At 40.5% G+C, this 12,008-nt stretch overlaps 1 protein-coding gene across 7 annotated transcripts; it reads right to left on the minus strand.

Moving 5' to 3' along the window:
* Window positions 1-645: 645 nt before the first annotated feature.
* Window positions 646-9,412, minus strand: LOC114555047 (sarcoplasmic reticulum histidine-rich calcium-binding protein-like). Of its 7 annotated transcripts, none has more exons than XR_003692518.1 (5): window positions 9,326-9,399; window positions 7,724-7,755; window positions 6,370-6,450; window positions 1,667-1,829; window positions 646-976 (listed from the first exon to the last, which is right to left on the minus strand). XR_003692518.1 is itself a non-coding variant. In XM_028577135.1 (3 exons), exons 1-3 carry the CDS (start codon window positions 9,357-9,359, stop codon window positions 5,513-5,515), a joined length of 906 nt encoding a protein of 301 aa, XP_028432936.1. In that variant the 5' UTR covers window positions 9,360-9,412; the 3' UTR covers window positions 3,858-5,512. The 7 variants fall into 7 exon arrangements, 2 of the variants coding, with proteins under 2 accessions (XP_028432936.1, XP_028432935.1); XR_003692520.1 differs by having other exon boundaries at window positions 7,713-7,755; XR_003692519.1 differs by lacking the exon at window positions 646-976 and adding an exon at window positions 1,546-1,580.
* Between the last annotated feature and the right edge of the window lie 2,596 nt (window positions 9,413-12,008).

Raw genomic sequence — 12,008 nt, forward strand, 5'->3', positions numbered from 1 at the left:
TTTACTCCACTACATTACTGTAATCTGACAGCTTTTGTTACTAGTTACTTTACAAATTAAGACTTTTGCTCACAAAACACATGTAGTTTATAAAATACCATGTTTTATTATAAATTAAACTACCCAACAATACAACGACTTACAAGTCCAGCTGAAATTATTTGACTTTTGACCCTTTTTTCACACTTTTAATGCTCTTTTTGATGGCATTTTTTGTTTCCAGTTACTAAAATGTGAGGCTTTTTCTGTATTGAGTACTTTTAATACTTTAAGTACATTTTCTTGATACTTACATACTTTTACTTAAGTAACATTTTCAATGCAGGATTTTTACATGACAATTATAAATGTGTGTGTGTGAGACAGAAAGGTGTGTCAGATGTGTTTGATGGGTGACCATACAAATGTTTTTTATTTTTTTATGTTATCTGTTGATTGTTGGAGCAGATGATGCAAGAAAATGTTCTGAGTGAACAGACAATACAGTTTCATCTTATCTTGTAACAGAGTATAAGTAGTTTTACAGTGCATTAGTACTTTTACTGAAGTAAACAATCTCAGTCCTTCTTACACCACTGGATTTGTGCACATGGAGGCGAGCAGATGCTGAGAGCTTCTTCAGTGTGTATGTGTGTGTGTGTGTGTGTGTGTGTGTGTGTGTGTGTGTGTGTGTGTGTGTGTGTGTGTGTGTGTGCGCGTGCGTGTGTGCGTGCGTGTGAGGAGCTTCAAAAACAAGCCAGCACAGAGGAATCCCATAGTGACAGCTTCATCTGCACAGGTGCATTTGGGACGCTCCTCATCCTCCTGAATGGGGCGGTCTTCTTCCTCTAACGGTTGCTGCACTGGTTCAGGGGTCTGGGGGTCTGGAAGCAGGTTAGGTGTGTCCGGTGGACTGCTGTGGTGCTGCAGCTGCCTGGGATGTTTGGCTGGTTGACATCCACTCTCAAGTTCCCCCAGGAGATACAGGAGTCCTGTCCTAACATCAAAAACAAGTCATGTATATTTTTATATAATAACATCAAATATCACCAACATACAGTATGTAATGTTAACTGTAGATGATCACAACTTTATGTCACTACATACTTTTGTAGTTTTAAAGGTCCCATGACATGGTGCTCTTTGGATGCTTTTATATAGGCCTCAGTGGTCCCCTAATACTGTATCTGAAGTCTCTTTCCCGAAATTCAGCCTTGGTGCAGAATTACAGCCACTAGAGCCAGTCTCACAATGAGCTTTCCTTAGGATGTGCCATTTCTGTTTCTGTAGCTATTGAGGAGGAGAGAGGGGGGGAGCAAGGTAGAGGGGGGGCAAGGTGGAGGGTGGGGGTGTGGCCTTGACCAACTGCAACTTTGCTTGTTTGAAAGCCATGATGTCTCTCTCTCTCTCTCATGGGTGGGCCAAATTCTCTGGGTGGGCAAAGCAGAGAAAGGGGAGGTAACCTTGCTCCTTATGACCTCATAAGGAGAAGATTCCAGATCAGCCCATCTGAGCTTTCATTTTCTCAAAGGCAGAGCAGGATACCCAGGGCTCGGTTTACACTTATCACCATTTCTAGCCACTGGGAGACCATAGGCAGGCTGGGGGAACGCATATTAATGTTAAAAAACCTCATAAAGTGACATTTTCATGCCGTGGTACCTTTAATAAAGGGGGGCTTACTTACTTTGTTGACTGAAACAACACCTGCTCTCCATCTTGTCCTCTCCTCAGTCGTCCTTCCGTTTCTTCTTCGTCGTGGTGGAAACAAAGATGGAAACTGGATGTACCGCCGGGGCGTTGAGTCTCGCTCTTTCACGATGTCTTCTCTCTCCGGGCGCCATCACCACCTGAGTAAAAACATATAACAAAAAGAGTAAGATAAATTATAAATAACATTAATTATAAAGAAGACCTGCAAGACTATTTTGATAATGTAATTAAAGATTTCCATACCTGTATCTCAAGTCATCATCACCGCAGTAAAAAAACAAACAAAGAAATCATATACAAAAAATTAAACAGGTATATCATGTCGGTAGCATACTTACCTCTTGTGTATTCATTGTAGGTCACTTTTCTTTCCCAGGACTCATAATAGTTATAGCAGTGAGTGGTGGCACATGTAGGATACAGTTCATTTCAGTCATATGCACAAAGGAGACAACTATGATAACGTTATTTTCAAAGCAACAGTGCTGCAGAAAACTCAAGAGAGCTGGGGATATAGGACTGCAGGCTGCATGCAGGAACAAAAACGCTGTCACATCCCTGACAGTATATAATATCCAAAACACACGGTTCCTTCAGTGGTTTCTGTGACACGAGAAAGACTTTGAATGAGTGCGTAGTTCCGCTCACAGTTGAGTAGGTGGTCTTTAATGTGGACTCAGGACACATTACCGTTCTCACAGCTATCAAAATGTGGACCCATGCAGCTCAAACCGCCTCCAAATGTTGCGTTTTCACCGTTCCCCAGAGCTGTCCACTTGTGATCCGATCACTCAGGACGGATGTTAATGCCAGGTGAAAACAGGGTGAGATTGTAATCATTTCATTTCAAACCTTTATTTGGAACTCGGGGCCCATTGAGGGAGACCCTCATTTTCAATTGGGCCGAGTGCACAGCATGCAGTTCAGCAATCAGGTAAAACCGGAGCAGGGGTCTCCTCTTTAGACCAGGCCTGAGGAGAACCCTATCTATCTCCTATATTTATAATCATATTAATGTCACTGCACAGCTAGTAATGGAGAGGAGACTTCTTGGTACGTCTAACAGAAGTCATTACCACTACACCAGCGACTAACAGGCCACAACATACTGAGCCACACCCTGCTACGCTCTGCAGTGCCCTGCTACGTCCTGCTACGTCCTGCTATGTCCTTCTACACCATGAACTACTACAACTACTATTTCTAGTCATAGATCCATTATCTTTATTGTGACTATTATTGCCAATGTTCATCACACTCCCAAGAGCCTGGGTCTGTCCAAGGTTGTATACAGTTTTTCCTTGCCACAGTCACACTAAATGCTTGTTCTTGGGGGAATTACTGGAATTGCTGGGTCTTTGTAAATTATAGAATGTGGTTTAGGCCTACTCTATCTGTAAAGTATCTTGAGATAATTCTTGTTATGATTTGATACTATAACTAAAACTGAATTGAATTGAGTACCTTTGGTTGCTGACTCCTAAGAAGGATGAAGGCAGAGTTGGGTTCTTCCCATGCAGTGTGTGTGTCTCCAGCTGTGCGCTGATTTAGTTGTTCTCTTCCCTGACAGTCTCATATGAATAAGTCCATCACCCATTACTGCATACTATACATATTCAGATGACACTGCCATACTGTGTCTACTCACTGACAACAACTCCATTACAACCTATCAACACTGACACAGTGGTGTACTCACAACTCCCTCATGTAAATATAGAGAAAACTTCAGAACTTTAACGCACCAAACAATGGACTGTTTCCCATCTCCATCCACAAGCACACACTGGAACAAGTCCGTCCGTCTGGCCATCCATCCATCCATCCATCCATCCATCTTCGTCCGCATATCCGGTGTCGGGTTGCAGGGGGAGGAGCTCCAGCAGGGAACCCCAAACTTCCCTTTCCCGAGACACATTAACCAGCTCCGACTGGGGGATCCTGAGGCGTTCCCAGGCCAGGTTGGAGATATAATCCCTCCACCTAGTCCTGGGTCTTCCCCGAGGCCTCCTCCCAACCTGACGTGCCTGGAACACCTCCCTAGGGAGGCGCCCAGGGGGCATCCTTACCAGATGCCCGAACCACCTTAACTGGCTCTTTTCGACGCGAAGGAGCAGCGGCTCTACTCCGAGCTCCTCACGGATGACTGAGCTTCTCACCCTATCTCTAAGGGAGACGCCAGCCACTCTCCTGAGGAAACCCATTTCGGCTGCTTGTACCCTGGACGGCTGGAACATGTCAATAAATTGAAATACCTTGTACTCACTTCAGACAATAATCTCGGCTTTGATCAATACACACCGATATCCAGCAGAAATTACATGTCATCCGTGAGCTCAGAGCACTTTGTGTCCCCTCACAATACCCATGTATTTGTCCCTGTATATTGCCCATGTGCATGTAACAGACTGTGAAAACAAATCCCCCCAACCAGACAATAAACATCTGTCTAAAAATATCTATCTGGGGCCCGGGTTTGACTCCGACCTGTGGCCCTTTGCTGCATGTCATTCCCCCCTTTCATGTCTTCAGCTGTCCTGTCAAATAAATGCCTAAAAAATTATCTTTAAAAATATCTATCTAAAATATGAGATAAGACCAACCCTGTTGATGTCAGCAACCAATCAATAGGACAAATGACTACATGTACCATTTGACCGTAACATCATTATTATCATGTATAATAATTCTAATATTAGATATGCTATTTATAATTCTAGTGTACAATGTGTATATATTTATATATTATATTAAATCTAGGGCGTTCGACAGCAAGACTATCTGGGGTTTCACCATCTCTGCTTGACTCAAACAACAGCCCTCAAGACTAAGGTTAAACTAAAATCAGGTCTGGATACAGTCAGGTCCTGGTGCAAGACGCTACCTAGGGTACTGCTAGCCCTGCCAAAGGCCAGCCCATAGCGCTACAAAGAAAAATCCAGCAACCAGATGTGAAATCCTGATCTGAGTCTCTGTCATTTTGCCACCTGGGCATCTTAGTCAAGACCTCCCTGTAGCCCTCAAATCAAGCAAACCAGCCAGGCGTTAATGTTAAAAAAAATCCTGCCAGACGCAAAAGACACCTTAAAAGTTACAAAACTAAAACGTAGTCACTGTATACAGTCAGGCCCTGGTGCAAGACGCTACAGGACGATGCCAGACGCGAAAGCCAGCCCCTCACTGATACAGAGAAAAATCCAGCCACCAGATGGGACTGTTTCCAGATGGATGGTCAGTCCTGCTGCATACAGGGCTGAAATCCTGATCTGAGTCTCTGTCATTTTACCACCTTGGCCTCTAAGTGAAGACCTCCAGGTATACCTCCCCACTCGTATTTGTGGAGAAGTTGAGGCAAGAAGTTGACAGAGATCTTCAGAGCATTGCTCCTCTGTGAGGCTTTCCCCACAACTCCTCCTCTGCCTCTTAACAGGATCCCTCTCCTCGTCGCCCTCCTCACTGCTCCTCTTTGTGGAGGAGCTAGGGCAGGAAGTGGTGGGAGTCAGCTTTACAGAGCTGTCCTTCTCTATGAGGCTCTTCTTACAACTCCAGGACTTAGGCAAAGAGCTCCACCCTGCTGGATGTTCTTATTCAGGACACCTCTACATATTACAAACTAAAACAGGCCCTGGTGCAAGACGCTACCTAGGGCATTGCTGCAAACAAGCCAGCCTTTAAGGTTACAAAAGTCCTGCCAGATGCAAAAGACATCTCTGAAAAGTTACAAAACTAAAATCAGGTCACTGGACACAGTTAGGCCCTGGTGCAAGACACCATTTAAGGTGCTGCCAGCCCTGCCAGACGCAAAGGCCAGCCCTCACTGCTACAAAGAAAAATCCAGCCACCAGCTGTTTTCAGATGGATTGTCAGTCCTGCAAAGACCTCCAGGTATCCCTCCCCACTCCTCTTTGTAGAGGAACTGGGGGCAGAAGTTGAGACAGTTGTTTCTTAAAAAGGTCTCTTCTTCTCTGAGGCTTCCCTCGTAACTCCTCCTGGGCCTTTTAGCAGGATCCGGCTCCTCGTCGCTTTCCTCCCTGCTCCTCTTTGTGGAGGAACTGAGGCCAGAAGTTGAGGTAGTGGTCTCTTTAAAGTTCTCCTTTTCTCTGAGGCTTCCCTCGTAACTCCTCCTGAGCCTTTTAGCAGGATCGGGCTCCTCGTCGCCCTGCTCCCTGCTCCTCTTTGCGGAGGAGAGAGGGCAGGAGGCTGAGAGAGTTGGCTCTCCACAGTTGTCCTCCTCCCTGATGCCTCCTTGATGCTGGTGAGGTTGCTGATGCTGATCCGGCTCCTGTGGAGGTTGGCCGTTTAGTGGCTGAAGTTGTGGTGGTAGGTCCCACAAGCGAGGAGGCCTATAGTTCATCACATAATCATAAAATTCAAACTCATATTCATCATCATCATCACCCCGATGACCACCTGGCCCATCACCAACATCTTCTTCCTCCTCCTCCTCTTCCTCCTCCTCCAGGCTGTCATATCCAGAATCAGCGCTGGATACAGACCAGTTGTCGCTGTCGTCTGTTTCTTCGTCATCTTCATCATCCTCATTAGCCTCTTCATCATTATCAAAGGAAGCTTCCTCACGAATGTCAACGTCTGCTTCTGCGGGGTCATCGCCTGCAAAGACAAAAACATTCTCCGCTTCCTCGTCATCATCAGAGATGTAAATCGGGAGAGCTTTACCTTCATCGTCGCCGTCGTCGAGGATCCTGAGAACCTCAGGGAACCCTTCAGCTGCAGGACGTTCTATGATGTACAAGACACCTGCGGAGAAAAAGTTAAAGCATGGAAAAACTTATCATTACAATTTATGGGTGACTTCATAAGCAATAATCAAATAAAAAAATGTATTTCGTTATATTGTCAGTTTAAAAAAATTGCTTAAAAATAATAGATTAAAATAATAAAAGATGTGGCTGGGTTAGCTCAGTTGGTAGAGCAGGCACACATATATAGATTAATTCCTCGGCGCAGAAGATCCGACCTGTGACAATTTCCTGCATGTCTTCCCTCTCTCTCCCGCTTTCATATCTAGCTGTGCTATCCATTAAAAGTGGAAATGCCCAAAAAATAATCTTAAAAATAATAATAAAACATGAAAACTTAAATTCTGCTGTGTGTGTGTGATCCTGATTGTTAGGCTGGCTTCACACTGGCTGCGTGGTGTGTCAGTTGCGTGGCATTTTCTATGTCTTTACACACCAGAAACGTGTCTGACGTGGTGCTGCTGCTGCTGCTAGCCTTGTCTGTACACATGGATGTTTCCCATTGATACAATGCACTCAAGCAGTAGTATACTTCATGTTAAACATAAATATATACTGATTTGATTAAAGCAAAGACAACATTGGCAGTATTGACAGCAAATAGGCTACATAATATTTTGTTCTGTATTGACAGGTGCAATATTTGAAAATTTAATTATTATTATTTTTTTAAATTACATTTATATCTGCATTTATGTCAAAACCTAGAGATTTTCAAACATCAAAATGTATGTATTTGTGTCAAAATCACATATAAGCATATATTCTATTTTGCCAGGAAACGCTTCCAACACACTTGCATGTTGCGTGAAAAATAAGCGTCGGTCCTCTTTCTAACATGCACACGTTTTTGGTGCGCCTGAGACGTGCATGTCACCTAACCTGTTAACATGGGAGCCGAAATAAAAACGGACACGCCACGCAGCTGACACGCTCACGCTACGCAGCCAGTGTGTAGCCGGCCTTGTGCTGTTAAATAGAAGAAATAGCAGACATTTCCTTTTCCAAGACATACACGTTAGAACGTTGAGAAGACAAAACACACATCCAAATATCTTTCATGTGAAATAACCAGTAACCTAATGGTAAGAGCTTAAAAATAAAAGATTCAATTAATAAAACTTGAAAACTTAAAGAAAATAAATGAAAGGGCTCACACACTGATTCACATCCCAACACATACTCCAACACACGATCACAGACATGAAGCATGCACCATCACAACTATGTAAGAACATGCTAATTTTCAGAAGTTCTTACCTTAACCTTACCTTATAAAAAAAGTTGCTTTGCCCAGTCCCCCCTATAAGCACAAAGATGGCAGTTGAATCACAAACCACCTTCATTTCAAGTGACAACAAGGTGACATCACACAGGATGACAGCTTTTGCAGGGACCAAACAGAGGCATTACAAGAAATAGTACCGGGCCAACCATGTTTCAAAATCAACATTTTGTTGAACCAATATTTGTCAATCACAGAGCTGCAGGGCGAAATCAAATCGGCGGCAGATCGCGCTGAGTTTACCCAGTCTACATTGCACCATCAGTGCATACAAATACAGACACACGTGTGCTGTGTGCCACTGATCACTCTGGCATACAATACGGAAAAACATTGGCATACAATCAGTTGAGAGCCCACGTGCTCAAAACATTTTCCACTTCTCCAAGAATTCTTTAATAAATTTCAATTTTCATGACTGTGTGTGTGATTGCAAGTTAAAGTTACAGTCTCCATCTGCCCCTATGGTTTGCAATTACGGTGTGTGAAATAACAATACACACATGTATGCATTATTACTCACGCTGAACCATGGCTACCTTGACAAAGTCATGCGCAAACATCAACAGACAACTCCAGAATAATCACACAAACATCTGAGCTTCTGCGGGCACATTATATTCGCTATTTATTCCCCCACTTTATAAGTTACATGACAAACCAACTAAACTGCCACTCTTTTTTTTTCTCACTTGGAACGAAAACACATTTCAGTGTTAAATAACAACATTTCAAGTACAAGAGTCCTAAATGAGAATAAAGTGTTAACGTTTGTGTTCTTTGTTCAACAACAGCCAGACACCAGCAGTTCGATTTCTATTTTCTCATAAAACACTAATAATAATAACCTGATGATGCGTTTAATAAATATCTGAAAATTAGCTCATAAATGTGATGAACTTTGAATTTAAAGAACTCGATGCTCCAACAACAGCTGGGAATACAGTGTGAAACAGCTGGCCACACAGTTTGTTTATGTTCACACCTGCACGTTCTGACGTGCTGATGTTGTCTCCTTATCACCTGCACGTTCTGACATTCTGATAGTTCTTGACGTTTGCTCCTAATTGTTCCATCGTCTCCATGGTTACATACAATATATATTTTATGCATTTTATGAAAAATTGGCCCAGTCACCATATTTTTTCCAAAACTTTCGATGCCAAATTCGACTAAATTGATCCCCTCAAACCAAAATAACAGCGTTTTCAAATCCCTACACCATTGTTGATGTATTCCACACATTTGCCGCCACTAATACAACTTCCTAATAACAATTTTACAGCCAGAAAACGTCGAGTATCACCCAATCTGTGTTGTTGAAACATGCCATCAAATACTCTGCTAATGTTCAGCTAGCTAGCTACTTGTTCACCTTTAAATTCAACAAATGATGTTCATTTTTGTAGTGAGAAGGATTTTAAAGTGTCTAGCGGAGTTAATCAAGAAAAAACATAGAAAATAAATGTACTTTAATGTACTTCTATGTTTATTTCTTAAGCTTATTTTCTCTATGTGAAATACATTTGATTTCAATGGGGAAAACTTGACATTAAGTTACTTAGCTAGCTAGCTAAGTTAGTCTTACCTGCATGATGATGGCCTCTGTTGACAGCAGCCATTTCGCCACTACTAATATATATATATAGCTATATATAGGCCAAATCTACTGTATATATATATATATATATATATATATATATATATATATATATATATATATATATATATATATATATATATATACATATATATATATATATATATATATATATATATATATATATATATATATATATTAGTATATTCGCCTTTTGTTTTTCTATCAGTTGTTTGTTTTAGCTTGCTAGCTAGTTCTCCAGATGCTTTCCAGCGATCAGATTTTGCAGTCGGTCAAGTCCAAGAGCAAAGAGAGAGAGAGAGCAGATCTGCAGATGTTATATAGCCCACCTAGTCGCGCGTCACCGTTCTGTTGCCATGACTTTTAATGACGCACGCGCAAACTAGTACACATTTATTCTGTGGAGTTCTGGGAGAAAATTTAAAACTATTTCAATATTCAAAAGATGTTATTCTTAATTATGATAAAAAAAAACATATACATAGGATTGTCAACCTATTCATTCTACAAGGGAAATTTCATATCCATAAAGCGAAATTTTCTAAATCTCGGCCAGCTTTTACTCAACTTCAGAATTGAATTTCGGAATTTTTTGGAGTCTATCCAAATTGTTAATAATAAGAGAAGTATTTATATAGCTGATGTACTGTAAGATTTTTTCAAGTAAATGTGATTATATAGCCTACATTCCGTTTCACCTTGTCTTTGTATTATATTTTCTGTATTTTGTATTGTTTACTTTTTTTTACCTTCTTTTTTTCTCTTTGTGTATTGAAGTGCCTTTCTTCTCGAGTTTTTGATCATTAAGTAAGGTTGTAATGTTCATTGGATGGAAATGAATATCTTTTTGATATGTTTTGTAAGTACGATGCCGAATTGTTCAAACACTGTATAACATAAAAGTATGCAAAGTATGTGTGATTATATTGATACGTTAAGAAGTCAAATGGATGATACAAATTATCATTTTTTTTGTTTCTACATGTGTCATTTTCATGTAGCTTTGTGATGTGTATGATTTGAACTGCCTCAAAACTGTCAGAAATGTGAGAAGAAGATATTTTATTTTATTGTGCAGACAATATGCCTGTATTAACACAACACACAACATATCTCGCATGAGATACAATCAAAATATGAATAAAATCATATTTCAGGACCTGCATGTTGAGGAGAACACAAACTCAAACTAAACACAGTGTGATTTCTTCCAGATGTCCATATAGAATATTTTTTTGTATATTGTAAAATACACAATAACCAATAGAAATGTCTGCAGTCAGTTAACAGTATACAGGTCTATAACATAGAGAGCTCTGATGCAGTGTTTTGCAGGCAGCCATGGAGTCCCTGAAATCTGACAGATAATATTTGTATCTTATATATATATATAAATAGGCTATATATAGGCCTATCCATATCTTGTGCGCACAAGATAAAACCATTTGGGTAACACACTAATTATAACACTATTTTTTATTTTTTTTTACTGACGTCAAAGGTGCATTTGTTCAGGGCCATTTTTCCATTTCTGTTAGTCACATGTCTGTGGAACGTTGTTCAGTTTAGTTCTTAGTAGTTGATTTTTTTTTAATGTTCATACAAACTTTTACACATGTTAAGTTGGCTGAAAATAAAAGTGAGAGGACGTTTCTTGTTTTTGCGGAGTTTATATAGTAGCACACACTCGTTTTAACCTCCTCCCCTCTGGCAGGCGCTACAGATCCCCGAGCACAAAAACAACCAGACAGAAGAACCGCTTCTTCCCCTCTGCCATCACTCTCCTGAACTTCGGATAAGTGGGGTCATCCCCACTTCTCCACACATTACATACTTATCATTCCAATATGCATCTTGCACACTACTTTACACTATGACTTGTTGCACCTTGCATCCCACTCCATATGTACTTGTCTTGATATAATGTCTTATTTGTATATTTGTATTTTTGTATATAAATATGTGCCTAAATGTATATTGTTTGATCTATTGTACAGTATGTGTCTATATTACCATTTGTCTACCGAATGTTTACTACTACACGACCATTTGTTGAATGTATAGAGAGTTAACACCTACCGAAGTCAAATTCCTTGTGTATGTAAGTATACTTGGCCAATAAATCTGATTCTGATATATCCTAAAGTCTTGAGAGGCAGACTCCATGAGGATCCTGTAAATCGCAATATCTTAACTTGCCAGATGGGGTCACTGTTCACTTACAGTAGTAGATAAGTGACCACTTAAAATACAGGCCTAGTGGAGATGGTTTCACAAATTATTTTGTCTTTATATAGTTAGAGTAACCTGTGGGAGGATTTTAAACACACATCAAATGTGTTGTGTCTTAAACCAACACAATATGTAGCTCAAATTCAATGCAAGAGCAGTTTTTTTTTCATCTTTTCTTTTCGTTTTAAAATGAATGTTGGCCATGCACATTTTGTCTTGTTCATTAAAGTAACATCGGTCTTAATCACAGCAGACATTTGGACTTTTCATACTAGGGAAAACATATGCTACTAATAACATTAAAGAGGACCCAGAAACCAAAGTAGCTCAATGTAATTAACTAATTGTATTACTTGCCCCTGTAAATTTCCTACTTTAACAAGGTGTCAAAAAGCCATATTTGCTTTTTTGTAGAGAA

Source organism: Perca flavescens, chromosome 5 (assembly GCF_004354835.1).
Source record: "Perca flavescens isolate YP-PL-M2 chromosome 5, PFLA_1.0, whole genome shotgun sequence".
NCBI lineage: Eukaryota > Metazoa > Chordata > Actinopteri > Perciformes > Percidae > Perca > Perca flavescens.